General features: G+C 37.8%; 1 protein-coding gene across 2 annotated transcripts in view; it reads left to right on the top strand.

The window, feature by feature from the left end:
* Positions 1–4056: 4056 nt before the first annotated feature.
* The window catches only part of LOC309390927 (tumor protein D52-like), a 70912-nt gene continuing 59964 nt past the window's right edge, over positions 4057–15004 (top strand). Inside the window, exon 1 of one of the 2 annotated variants that reach the window (XM_081950831.1) lies at positions 4057–4371. In XM_081950831.1, coding sequence (XP_081806957.1) covers positions 4338–4371 — 34 coding nt within the window. In that variant the 5' untranslated portion in view covers positions 4057–4337. The remainder of the gene's footprint in view (positions 4372–15004) is intronic. The other variant, XM_081950830.1, reaches the window with a different exon arrangement.

Here is a 15004-nt window from a genome sequence, read left to right as displayed (position 1 = left end):
GCCGAAAAAGACTAAGAAGTAGTGACAAGAGAAAATTAAGAGCAGTAAATAAAAATAAATTTAAATAAATTATGTAAATACTCCTTCCCATTCTGTTTATGCAAACCATCCTTGTTTCCACAGATCATATCAATTCATATATTATCTTTTAAGCTTCTCCAATCCTTCAGAATCTCATCAACTCCATCTAATGACAATTAATCATTCCCCACACAACCCACTATTTTTTCATCTACCTATTCATTTTGCAATTCAGCCTTCATTCATTCTTTATACATGGAGAGATTATTCAATGTATTCTTCCATTTATTCTTTAGAGATATCCCAGAATTTTTTAGCTTTCTAGCAGGGTGGATTTGATTTAAATCAAGTCGATTTAAATCATAATTTTTAAAAAGCAACTATCATCTTTGTTCCACAGCAGTTCCTCCGACCCGCTGTTGACTCACCAACAGTCCCAATATTGCAGAATATATAACACCTCACGCTACACAATTAAACTCCATTTTATGCTGAATAAACTAAATTATTAATGTACTTTAAACAGAAAACTATCTTTAGATAGAATTTTACTCCCAAAGCATTCTATTAAAATAAATTTGATAAAAATAAAAAAAAATCCGATTTAAAATTTAAAAATCCATTAAAAAAAAATCATCGATTTTTATCCACCCTGTTTTGTAGTCCAGAGAGGCAAAGAGGTAATCTAACTCTAGTGATTCAAGGGTCATTATCACTTAAGGGAACACTGAATGGATTGTATCTGTGAAACTGTGGGAATGTGTATTCTGGTGTCTGAACTACAGACTACAATTATAATAGGTGTAATGTATTGGGTGACCAAAGGTCATCTAGTGAGCTTCATGGTCAAATAGTGACTTGAATTTGGATCTCCCCAGTCCAAGTTAAATACCTTAACCGTTAACCATTGCTATATACAGTTTAGTTAAAGAGATAGATCAGGAAGTCAGATTATAATGCTTGCTCAGAACATTTTTTTAGCTAAATAGGACATAGAAATACAGTAGGAAAGTGTAACTTCGTCTTGGAAAATCAAGGACTTGTAGTCCGATGATCAGTACTGGTAGAAGTAGAGATAAAGATGTCATTATAATCATTCATCCTAAGATAACTACAGTAGTGACAGCTAATGCTATCAGTGTAACTGAAAATGCAGAATGCAGGATCAACTTCTGATTTCAAGGCAGTATAGAAGATATTACATTAAATCCAAAAGATTAGGGTCCCTTCTAGGCCTATCTCACTCCTTCTACTTGGCTCTTCTAGCTAATGAGAGTACCTAGAGTTTCTTAAGTTTCTGCTCTACTTTAAAAAAAAAGTGTCTTCATAATGTGCCTATTATTTTGTCCCAGACTATATATGAATTAGCTAAAAGTAGTCCTGAGCTGCTCCCAGTAAAACGGCAGATGGGGAGATCAACCTACCAATGTCTATGAGCCAGTTCCCCCCTTTCCCAAACAACTGAGAGGAGGAGAATGTGATTATGCAGCAGAAAATCAACTACATGGACCAGAGCCCTTCTCCTGTCCAGTGAAGCAGGAGAATCTTCCTGATTTATCTTGTCTGATTTATAAGGCAACCTCTACCCCCTATGGAACATTGATAGTCTCCTATTACCATGCATCAGCCATAAGCACATCACTTGATTTGTGGGGTGGGGAAGTTGTTCAGTACATCATAGCTATTGGTGCAGCTGTTAGCAACACGATGTTATAAATACTGCCTCACTGCTTCTACTTGGCTTTTCTAGCTAATGAGAGTATTTAGTGCTTCTTCTTAAGTTTCTGCTCTATTACTCCCCCCCCCCCCACTCAAAAGAAATCAATGACTTGAAATTAGAGTTTGATGCTGGATTCCTGTTTCTGGCTGGTTTGCTACAATAATGAAAATACAGGACCACATCTGAGGTCACATATCACATTAAGCCATTAAGCGATTTATTTCTTTAGCATGAAATGTGAAACTAGCAACTGTGATTTACAGATCATGGTTTACTGCTTCAGATTTAATTAAATTGTTGTTTTACATTATGTATGTCTCTGCATAAATACAGAGAAATTCTCATTAAGCTCAGTGGAATCTACTGTTAAATAAAAATACACAGTTGCATTTGAGTTTCTGCTGGCATAAAAGGAATGTACTTATATATATATACATGTACTTTTGGGTCTTGCTGATTTTATTTTATTGCTTCAACTTCATGCTTGGATGAAAGCGCAAAGAGCTACTATAGAAAGTGTCAGGGGAAGGGAGTGGGAATGATGAAACCATCCATGCATCAGAAAAGAACTTCTATTTATAGAAACAGATTTTTGGATCCAAGCTTTTAAAATCTTATAGAAGTGTTTAAATCCAGAAAATGTAGGGCAAACTAGTGAGATATATCAGGGGGAAACTTGAACCCTTCAGATCTTTACCTTTAAATATTGTAGCTAAAGCTTCAAAATCTGTCTTAAATTTAACCACAAAAAAAACCCAAATTAATTATTTTAATGCATTTATATAAGTATAAGTATAATCTTTATTGTCATTGTAGTTAAATACAACGAAATTGGTCTTAACCTCACTGGTGCAAAATTATAACAGAAATGAAAAAAGAAAGAAGAAAAAAAACTATACATTTATATATGTAAATGTATATTTACATTTCTTCAGATGAAGTTCAAAGATTTTCCTGGCTTGTCATTAACAGAGAGAATAAAAACAAAAAGATCAAATCACAAACAAACATGAAATAAGAGTGAATAAGTTGAAAAGTCATATTAGATGGTATTGATCTGCATACCATCAAGTTTAAAGACAATGAAATTATAAAATGGTACTGTATTTTGATGGGCGGAAAGGAAGGATGGATCACAAAGACAGCAAGATGAGAATCAATGAACAGGTTAGTGTTCATTTAGATGTTCACTCTCTAGATTTATATGTTCACTCTCTGTCAATCCAATTCACCACAGAGTTGTTGGAAAATAGGAAGGACTACTACTGTATTAGGTATGTTTGCCACCTTGAGTTATTCATAAAAATAATAAAGCTGGGATACAAATAAATAAAGGGAAAGACACCGGCTTTCTGTATGTATCTATTTGTAATGGAGAAAAAAAAAGCTGTGTATCACCTTTAAACAGGTCAAGACCCCAATTAACATTAGGCAGGACCATGCAAGTGGGATAGGATTAAATCATGCAGATAGGTGGCTTGATTTTTGTTTTCCATATGTTTTTGTGAGGGCATGCTTGCTTTAGATGTTATATGTTTACCATTTTTTCCATCTTAAAATGTTTTTAGAATGATACTGATTTTCAGTGGATGGGTACTGAGGCTGCAAAAAGCAGGTTTGGGAGTCAAATAAGGCCTCAGACTGCCTAGAGCTGAATCACTCTAAATTCCACTCTGATGGAGCCCTAGAGGTACAGCAGACTTAACGCAGATCCAGAGTTTGCAGTCTAAAACTCATTGGAGAAATGGATTATGAAATGCAACACTGTAAAGAGGTCGATTGGATGTAAACAGTTCTACAGTGTAATTTAAAACAGTGGAACAAATCCCTCTGGGCAAGTCTTTTTATGCATGCATTACAAATGTACATAAATGTAACTGAAAATATCATTCTTTTTCACTTTGGGTTCATTTTGGTCCCTTCCAATCGATCTTGAGTCTTGGCAGCTGTCTGGACAACTCTCTAGAGTTTTGGGCTCCTACTATATGGTTGGAAATATCCAGCAGGTACTTTCTAAACTAAAACAGTGATGCCCAGATTCAGTTTACGCTGGAACTCTCCTTAGCCCCAATCAGATAAGTGGGAAGCATCGTTTTGCACTGAAAAGTGGTTGCACACGTTCATTTTTCCCATGCACCTTTACTTCTAGCATTGTTGATAGGGGCGGAGTCCTTGCACCCGCCGCCTTTCGCCACTTTTAATTGCTCCTGCTAGGGCAAGCCCTGTTAGGAGCCAGGCCCTCTTAAAGCGGATGTCAACAATGCCCGCGGCCTATTTTTTTCCTTAGACTCTAACCTGGGCTCTCCCGCTTCCTCACCTGCCGCTGCGCACACCTTCCCACCGTGAGCTCAGGCGGGGCTAGTGGGTGGCTCTTCCGCCTCCCCGGCTGACGTGGACGCCAACGGGAATCCGCCCTATAACAGGCGCGGGCGGTTCGCGCGTGGCGAAGCGAAAAGCGAGAGCGGCGCGGCGCTGTGGGGCGTGTTGGCGGGCGGCTCCTAGGGTGGAAGGCTGCAGTTTGGTGCCTCGACGTCGCCGCTCTCCGTTCTGGGCGCCACCGAAGGAAGGAAGAGTCCGCGAGAGGCCGACCGGGGGGATGGCCGCGGAGACGAACGCCGGCTGCCAGCAAGGTAAAGGGAGCGGGGTCCCTTCCCCCCGGTCGCCGTTCCTTTCCGTTCAAACCCGCCTGCTCTTGTTTTTGGGCTCCCGCGGAGGGTCTTTCGTGGGGAAACCACCGTGCGCATTGGAAAGGTTTGGATAGCCACTCCGCGTAACACTTGGGGAAGGGTTTGCCTCGGCGGGAGGAAGCTCAGCTCCCACCGTGCAGCTCGGAAAGCCTCCGCCGCCTGCTCTTCCCCACCCTGCGACCCCGGCCTTGGGCTCTCAGCAGCCTTTCCGAGCGAGAGGCGTGGCGCGCGTTGGGTGCCTCTTTCGCCCGAGGCCCTTAAGCTGGTCCGCCCTTCGGGCGAAGCCGTTGTGACTGAAGCCCGAGGAACAGCTCGGCCCAAGGCAGCAGTTACGGGACTGCGAGTTTTGGCCAGCCACCCAGAGAGACCAGCGGCGGTGTGTTTGCTTTGCGAGCTCGCCGTGCCTTGTTTCGCTCCCGCACCTCCTCTTCTTCCTCTTGCAGTGGCGCTTGTTGCATCCAGGAAGTGGGAACTGCCCGGTTTTTACGAGGTGCTACCAGAACGTGGTCTCCCGGGTGCTAACTAGGCGGAAAGCGGTTTCCAAAACTTAGGAGACGCTCCCCTCAAAAAAGGAAAATAAAACCCCACCCGAATTTAGAAACTGCACCTTGGAAAGCTTTAGGCTCCAGGGGCAGAACAGGAACAGCTGTCTTCCTTCTTACTACAGGGTGAGGACATTGCCAGAGGTGTGGCCACAGCCCTACAAACGGCCAGGACTTAGTACAATAGATCTTTTCCTCCTATTTATTATCAGGGTATCTTTTTTGAGGCTTCCTCAGCTTTTGGTACACATAGCATATGGTAATAGCACTGAAGCCTTCCATTTTTGTATAACATTTCTTCCACCCTTTGTGTTTGGTGTCACACATACAGTATTGTTTTCTGGAAGTGCAAAGGTAGGTAAAAACCTACCCTGATACTGTGGGGTTTGTCTTACCATTGCTTCTGCCAAATTTCAGATTGCAGCAGACTTGAATCTCTTGGTGGTGGGCCCAAAGACCAGCGTGAACATCTTTGCAAGAAGCTGAGATTGCTATTGCTTCTGTCCCTTTCTCCCATCTGAACTGATCTTGGAAAACTTGCCAGTCAGCTGATTAAGGAGGTGACTTAGACTGAATTTGGGCGGGGAAACCCACAGTCCTTTTTCTCCCAAAGAGAATCCTGCCTGTATGAATGAAAAACGAATAAAATTAGGCAGCTGGACTTATTGCTATTAATGCTTTTACTCTAGGATTTTTTTAAGAGGAAGAGAACTCAGGAATACTTAGAACCAGGACACCATATGAGTTGCTTCTTCCACCTGGCACCTTATTCGGTGTATGGGTGTGCATTTCTGCATATACAGTGAACCTTTAATCCATCTTTTAGTATTAACCAAAACATATATTTGAAAAAAAAAATCCAAGGACCACACATTAAATTCATTGTCATGATTTAGTGAATTCTGATTGTTCTCAATAATAAACTAAGCATATTGAATGAATTTGTGCAGTAGTCCTGATACACCCTCCGGAAGATTATGGAAATTGTAAGGTAACATATCTGAAAAGCAACAATAATATGTAAATGTTACATTCAGATCTAGTGATTGCTGTGGCTTTTGATTGCAATATAAAGTTGCCAAGTGAGATAGGCCGCCATATAAATCTTATAAGTAAATAAATTATCTTACGTTTTTTAGATATAGTGCAGAAAACTGATAAAGGTTCACTTTGTATGGGTAAGACAGACTGTGCCATGCTCACTTTCTCTATGTGGATAAATTGAAATAAAGAAGGATTATCCATCATTTAATACTAGTATTCTATAGAATCGTTTCTGTTTTGGAGCCTCGGAAGCTCTGTATGAAAGTGCAGCTGAAAATACAGCTGATTTGCTAGGTCCTTCATGTCTGAAAGGAAATAATGGTTTATTGTTTAAGACTTGGAATAACCCACAGTTCGCATGATGATCTAACTGCACATATTGGATTTGCACAGCAGGTTAACCTCAAATGTAGTTGCTTGCTTTATGGCTCTGTGTGTTGTGGAAATCAATAGTGGTTGGTTATTAATGTTAATACATGAACTTTTTAACAGCATGTGTGATAGCTGTTTTAATAACTAATTATTAGATTTCTATGTGCCTTCAAGTCAGTTTTTTACTCAATGGCAACTCCATGGACTAGTCCCTGTGGTTTTCTTGGCAAAGATTTTTAGTAGTGATTTCCCTTGCTTCCTTCCTTGGAGCTGAGAGAACACCCCCCCCCCCCCCCATATGGCCATTTGCAGCAATCTGTGGTCACATGATCACGATTTACAATGTTTTTGCCAAAAACCAGGGTTCTCACTTAATGATCATGGTGATTTGCTAAATAACCACTGCCCAAAAAGCCATAAAATTGGTTGGTTATGTGATGACTCACTTTATGATTATCATGACTTACGATCATAAAGGGCAGGTTCTATTACAGTCACAAGTTGGGGATTTATCTGTATAGCATCTCAAATCTGTAGCTTGAAGAAATTGGTTTGGTTTAATGAGATTATAATAAATATTGATTGGCAAATCTTTTATGTTTTGTTGCCAAGAAAACTGCACAAGCCAACTTGGAATTTTTACTTTAGTAATAATTTAGCTGATCTGCAACTTCTCATAATATGTACCCATACTAATAACCTGAAGGCTATTATTATTACCAGCATAGAATGCTTCCTGAAGTCTTTGTCTTCTATGTTGTTTTAATACCATATTTACCTCAAAGGAAATTGACCCTACATTAATGATGACACAGAGGAAGAGTAGAAGAGAAAAAGAAACCTGGAAAAAAGGCTTGTGTAAATGTGTAATGGGGCTGAATAGTAATCACTGTGCTCAAGATTGAGTTATTTCAATATTTGTGCAATTTACAGACAGCAGCTTTTTAAAATTACTTTTTCTAGTATTTTTCATGCAAAGAGGAAAGCAATTTCTTCCGTTCCTTTTTCATCTAAAATAATGTGTTTTTAATGTTTGTTTTTTTACTTTTTTTGTTATTAAGCCCTATGTTTTAACTAGTTTTAAATGGTGAACATGCAATTTAAACTAGTTTCTTAATCCGAATGATCATTATTTACAACCATGTTATGAAGAGGATTGGAAGATATAATTGTGCTTACAGGCTGGATGTGTTAAATGCTGTTTGTGAGTTTAACTATGATTAAGGTTAAACAAGGTTCCAAGATGGGCTTGTTTAAAAACAACAGGATTTGGGTTTTTCTTTCTTAACCTCACTTCTTAGTAGGCTTTCTTTAAAGAGAAAGGGATTACAATCACAGTAAACTGTGATTATAAATGCTTATTTTAATTTCAAAGAGAATGAATTTCTCTTGTACCACTGCATTATTCTGACAGAATTTGCTCCTAAAATATACTATAGTTTTTCCAAATTTACAATAGAGCAAATCTTGTCGTTCAAAATAGTCTTTCAGAAGTTTATCTTTTCCAAAAATTTGTATAAAGTACTGAGAATAGTATAAGTGGTGGCACAGTGGTTAGAATGCAATATTGCAGGCTACTTATGCTGACTGCCGGCTGCCGGCAGTTCGAGTCTCACTGGCTCAAGGTTGACTCATCCTTCCATCCTTCCGAAGTGGATAAAACGAGGACCCAGATTGTTGGGGGCAATATGCTGACTCTGTAAACTGCTTAGATAGATGGCTATAAAGCACTGTGAAGCGGTATATAAGACTAAGCGCTATTGCTATAAGTGGTAAACTTTCTAGGTAATGTTTGAACAAGTTTTGCTAGACAATGAACAGTTAGTTTATGGACATTTCTTACGGAACAGACTTCAGCAATATATGAGGCAAGTCACATTTCATTAGCTTGCTTAACAGCCCAGATTAAAACTTCCTGTTACAATTGTACAGCTAAGAATGGTTTTTGCAAGGCATTTCCCACTTATACTTGCACTGAATTTTTGTTTGCTTATAGATGGGACCACAAGTATGCAAAAAAGTAGCTTCCATAAAATTTTGGACTATAACTTGAGATGTTTATTAGCTATGCTTGTGGGGCAAATAGTCAAAGTCCAAGAATAGGTGAATGGCACAGAAGAGTTGCATTGCCTCATTGTGAAACTATATGGACATCGCATTTTGAGTAAACAAGAAATGTCTGAAGCTAAGGTCTACCATCTTATCAAACATTCCCTCCAGATTTGTTGGGAGCATTAATAGAAATTATAGCCAGCATGGATGGATTTGGTCTTAATACACCTGAAGGAGAAGGCCTGAATTGGTGCTGGCCATGGTTTCTTGGAGGTTTGATTTTTTAAACTCTCTTTAAGGATTCTAAGATAATAGATAGAACTACCATATGTTTTATTTCTGATTTCTCTTTTGCAGTGCATAATGATTTGAGAGAATATATTTATACAGGTAGTCATCCACTTACAACACTCTGTTTAGTGACTGTTCGAAGTTACAACAACACTGAAAAAGTGATTTATCACCATTTTTCACACTTATGACCATTGCAGCATTCCCCATAATCATGTGATCAACATTCAGATGCTTGACAACCGTCAATGTATTTATTTATACAGCTACAATGTCCTGGGGTTATATGATTACCTTTTGCGACCTGCTAACAAGTAAAGTCAATGGGGAAGATAGATTCACTTAACAACCATGTTACCAAACAACTGTAGTGATTCACTTAACAACTGCGACAAGAAGGGGGCAAAATTCACTTAATATCTCACTTAGCAACAGAACGTTTGGGCCCAATTGTGGTTATAAGTCGAAGACTATCTGTATTATGATGTAAATATGTACTCTAAAATAATTGACAGAAAGGAGTTCCATTCTTTTTCTATCCCAAGCAAAGAAATATATCGACGTAGGTAACAATAAAAAAAATTATTAAGACCTTGATCATTTATTATTTATTTTCAATGAAGAACTTTAAAAATGACCATATTGTGTGAAAGTCTTCTTCCCCAGGTATCGTGAATGAGAAGCTGGCAATATAAAATTTCCAAAATAAATAAATGAAACTGAACCCTCCTACTGAATTAAGTTAAACAGCATATTTAACATAGCATTCCTATTGTGTATGTATCTTTTAGCCTTCATGATCAAGAAATGCAGAAATTGTTATGTTCTGGTAGCTTCAAAATACTAGGGATATAGCCAATGCCCACAATTCTAATAGATGTGTTCAAACCCAGTCCTCCACGCTTGTTGAACTTAATAATTAGGATGAGATTTCAAGTCTATGTTGAGGCTCTCATCACATTGGGCTCTAATCTTTTGGCTATCTCTCTTCCTTGTAAAAATTAACTCCCTAATTCAATATATCCACTTTGAGCCAAAATGATGATCTACAGTTGTCACTAAAAATTGGAAAAATTTCAGAAAGATTGTGTTCATTTTGAACAATGCCATAATGAATACTTGCAAGCAGAATTAAATATTTTCTCCGGCTATGCCAACTCTACAAATAAAATTTGCACAAATTTTTAAATGAAGACACCTATAACACTTTTAGCATTAATATTTCAGGAATGTTGCATTCATCTGGTGTGCACTTTTCTTGTCTCTCTGTGCTAACTTTTACATTAGTGTAATGATATGTGGAAATGACTTTTGGAGATAGGGCAACGAGAACCGATAAAAGAAGGCAGCTTAGCCCACAATAGTAATATGGATAAGGCAAACAAGTGACTTCCTCTCCATGCCTCTGCTCTATTTTCACATATTGAAAAATTTTAAATTCTTCTTTCCACTATGGCAGTGGACAACTCAGAGGCATCTTACAAGTAGTCCTCAACTTATGACCACAAGTGAACACAAAATTTATGTTGTTAAATGATATATTTGTTAAGGGAGTTTTGACCCATTTTATGACTTTTCTTGTGACAATTGTTAAGTGAATCACTGCAGTTGATAAGTTAGTAACCTTAAATAAGTGAATCTGGCTTCCCCATTGTCGCAAAAGGTGATAATATGATCCTGGGACACAGCAAACGTCATAAATATGAACCAGTTTCCAAACATCTGAATTTTTATCACATGATCATGGAGATGGTGTAAAAGACGTAACTATGAAAAATGGTCATAAGTCACATCTTTCAGTGCCATTGTAATTTTGAATGGTTACTAAAGGAGCAGTTGTAAGTCAAGGACTACTTGTACTTGGTATCATAGCACCGTGATGGCGAATCTATGGCACATGTGCCGTAAGTGGCATGCAGAGCCATCTCTCTAGGCACAGGAGCTGTCACCCGTTGCTCTTCTGGGTTCCAGTGCGGCAGCCAGCTGGTCTTCACACACACAGGAACACATGCATACCGGCCACCTGGTCTTTTGGTTTCTGATGTGCATGTGTGGCAGAAGACTAGCTGCCTAGTGCACATGTGCACACCGGAAATTGGAAGATCATCTTCCTGGCATGTGCATGCACACTGGGCGGCTGCACTTCCGGTTTCAATGTGGACACTCCCATTTCGGCACTCGGTACCGAAAAAGTTCTCCAACACTGTCATAGCATGTAGCTTCCTGAATACTTTTTAGTTGTCTTTTTGATAAGCTTATATTTCTAGCACACTCTTAATTGACCATCAGTCAATATCTGAAAATGTTTACATGCTGTGTAAATACCGTTAACCCATCAAACAACAATATCTGTCAATTTCAGTATCAAGCACTCGATAGGTGGCTAAAATGCCAACGCCAGTCTAAACATCTGGCTGATTATGCATCCATAATAACAATGAAAGACATTGTTGCAGGTGAACAAATTGGGAGAAGTGTAAAGTGGTTGTGGTTATAAAGAGTGAGCATCTGCATTGACAGCTCCTCTCAATGACAGTGTGTTCTGATTTTCTCAAATCTTCATTCCCATGTGATCACCTTTTGCGATCTTCTGTCAAGCAAAATCAAAAGGAAAACCAGATTCACTTAACAACGTTACTAACTTTAACAACTGCAGTGATTTGCTTAACTTTGGTAAGAAATATCATAAAATGGGACAAAACTCACTTAACAACTATCTTACTTAACAACTATCTTGCTTAACAATGGAAATTTTGAGCCCAATTGGGGTCTTAAGTCAAAGACTACCTATAGTCAAAAAAGAAGCTGCAGAGTAGTAGTTGATAGAGCAGTTGATAGAGGAGGTTTTGGAAAATATATTCAGATACTGTAATGTGTCTATAGAGAACCAATTTGATCTAGTGACTAAGGCACCAGGCTAGAAACAGGAGACTATGAGTTTGAGTTCTCTTTTAATCCTCTTTGCTGCCATCTAGCAGATGCCTGGATTTTAGAAGACTAGATTTTATATCCTTATATTTAGATTGTAGGAAATAATATCTAATGAACCCAGGCTGCCACCGGTGGCTAATAACATTTGACTCAATACGTAAGTGCTATAATTGACTTTAATAAAATAAAATAATAAAAATACTCAGATTGAACAGCCAAGAAGCAGATGTAGAAAGAGATAAAGATCTTAGAGAGGAATATGGGAGACAAGTCAAAAAGAAAAAAAAAGCATAGCAATTAAAGCAGGGGTGGCGAACACGCGGCTCGCGACGACGCTCCAGGCAAGCGTCATCGCGACGACCGTACTTCCGGGTTTAGCGCGCGATCTGAGCCACAGCATACTAAATAATGGTAAGAGGCAAAGAGCCTCATTTATTTTGGCCGCGAGCCGCGTGTTAAGTTAAGATGAAGTCTTAAGTTAAGATGAAGTGGAAGATGGGTAATAATTAGGGGAATGGAGACTTTGGGTTGTGGAGTCCACTTTTTAAAAAAAATACAAAAAAACCAGCCCTTAGAACTTGAACTTTGCTAATCAGAATAAAATGCTAAGACTAAGTAGTCAGAGGAAGGTTGTAGCAGTACTGTCAGTCACCTATTGCACCTCATCATGAATCAAGTATTCTATATTTTAAAAAATACAAACTTATATCTTAGTTACTAGAGATCAAAGTGTCCAAGGAAATAGATTAATTCAAATGCAATGAATTAATCATTATACTGAAGTTAAAAGACAAGCAATTATCAGAATGGTGGCTATGGCAGAGATCTTTCTAAATTTTTAACATTTCATTTAACTTAAAATACTGGAAGTTGGAAAAGATTGGTGATCTGCCAATCATTTGTAGATATACCAAACCCATAGAATCACAGGGTTGGAAGGGACCACAGAGGTGATTGTTCAATTTTATCTTTAAATAAGATTAAGACAATTTGCTTTGTAATCCAGTCTAAGATTAAGAAATGCTGCTCCTCTATATCTTTCTTTTGAGTCTTGTATGATTTTGAATCTTGCTCCCCCACCCCACCACCCAGCTTCCAGTTGGTGCCATTTGGAATAAAACATTTATCTTAGATAATATCTAAGTTTCAAGGAATTGTTCATTTCATTCAATAATTTGTTATAATTGTTTTCAAATGTATTATTATTATATCCTATTAAATAAGAGTTCTAGATATTTCACTATATTTTTCTCATATCCCAATCCCCCTTTTCATGTTTTTTTTTCATTGGAAATTGAATGCCTTATTATCTTACTTTTCATTTAATTTTTTATGTCTAAAAGGTAGCCAAATGGATTCTGCCATTAGTATCTTATGGAGCTTTGTGTTTGCATAATCGTTACTACTATATCATTTGCATAGCATTTCATCTTGTATCTCTTTCTACCTGAATCTTTAGCTGAAATATTTGTTTAGCTTTTCAGTTCTGGCCCGCCAGGACCTCCTAACCCAGGGGTGTCCAAACTTGGGAACTTTAAGACTTGTGGACTTCAACTCCCAGAATTCCCCAGCCAAGTTTGGACATCCCTGTCCTAACCAATTATAAATAATAAAAGAGAAAATGCCCATCCTTGCCTTTGACTTTCCATATTAAAAGATTGTAGAGATTATTCCATTTACTGTGAATTTTAACTTGTCAAAAGCTTTGTGTCTAAAAATATTTCCGTTGCCTTCCGTTGCAGCTCTAATGGGTTTATAAAAATTTATAACAAAAAACACCTGACTGAGCATGTTATATTATGTGTTTAATATATTATTGTTAAAATTATATGCTTTTGTGTGAGTGTTTGTCTGTTTTGGCAGGTCACTGCGTGGTGTGGCTCTCTGACTCTCACAGTTTAAAATTTTGGCTCTTTTTGTCGAACTTGTTCGCCACCCCTGAATTAAAGTATTGAAGCAGGCAAGAGATTATGAATAGATGATTTTTCGTTTTTGGTGTTGTTTTGATTTGCTTCTCTTCTCTCTTTCCTTTCTTTTGTGTAGGTAAGTGATGTGATTGGAAGTTTGGTAGGATAGAAAAAAATGTTTTTTAACAAAGGAGAATGTGATTAAAAGTTAGAATAAGAGATAGAAATAAGAGAAAAGGGGAATATTAGTGTATACACTTTTATATAATAAAATAAGAGCAATAATAAGAGAAAACATGGAATAATCGAATAATGACAGATCACAACTTTATATAAATATGTATTACTATTAGAAATATATGTTGGCTGTAAGTAATAACTATGATTAATGCTATTAGTTTTATTTGTATTAGAATGTACGACACCCAGATGCCACACTGTTCACACATTGATATGTTTGTAAAAACAAAAAACATAAAAACATTTTTTTAAAAACCAACAAAAAAACACTAATAATGTTGAAAAGAAAATCCATCTAGTTCAGTACCAAGCTGGGAGAAAGACGATGGAAACAACATGAAGGCTGATTGGAAAGAAAGTTTATTGAACAGAACCACAAAGATAGCTTGCAGTTCTGGGTCAGCTGAACAACTGGTTGAATGAATGAATGGATCTTTATAGGTTTCTGTGACTTTGAAGTTTGAATTGTTCTGGGATTGTGCAAGGAAGGGGCTTGTGTTCTGAAACGGTATTGGGCAATTCCTATGTGGCTAATGGATTTCATCCTGTTTTGGATCTTGGGTGAGGGGCTGCTTCCTAATCCTACCATTCTGCCTTTCTTTTAATATTTCCCAAAATATTTCATTCTTCTGGGGGTAGGGTGGGGGCTTCCCACAGTAACTTCAAGTAAAGGGAACCAAACTGTTATTAGTTAAGAATCTTGAAAAGGATTATTAATTTTTTTAACACCCCCCGCCAGATGATATTTTTGCCATAACTTCTGACTTCAACAAGTAAGACTTGCATAATAGCAGCAGTTTATTAATAGATTTTAGTGATAAAGTAGTCTCTCTTTGGACAGTTCTCTATCCAAAGGAATGGAATTACAAACTTGAGAAGAAACTACTCTGATTCCCAGTAACAAGGAAGAGTTACTGTTTTCAAAAAAAGCCCTTATGAAAGGGCTTGAATGAATCTGGGGAAATAACAGCATTCATAAGGTACCCAGGATGACAGACAGACAGACAAACAGACAAAACAAATTGAGCAAGCATTCAACTGAAAAACAGAACAGGATTTTGAAGCAAGTCCTATTCTTCCGATTTGAGAAACAAGCTAGATTTGTATGCAGAAATTTACTCATTCATGCTTGCACATATATTTAACATTCAATAATTCATTACTTTACCGTAGAATTTAAATGAGGAGAATCTTACA

The sequence above is a fragment of the Natrix helvetica genome, assembly GCF_964273705.1.
Source record: "Natrix helvetica genome assembly, chromosome: 4".
NCBI classification, from domain to species: Eukaryota; Metazoa; Chordata; class Lepidosauria; order Squamata; family Natricidae; genus Natrix; species Natrix helvetica.
Note: the sequence above shows the minus strand (reverse complement) of the source record. Positions and strands in the feature narration are given on the sequence as shown.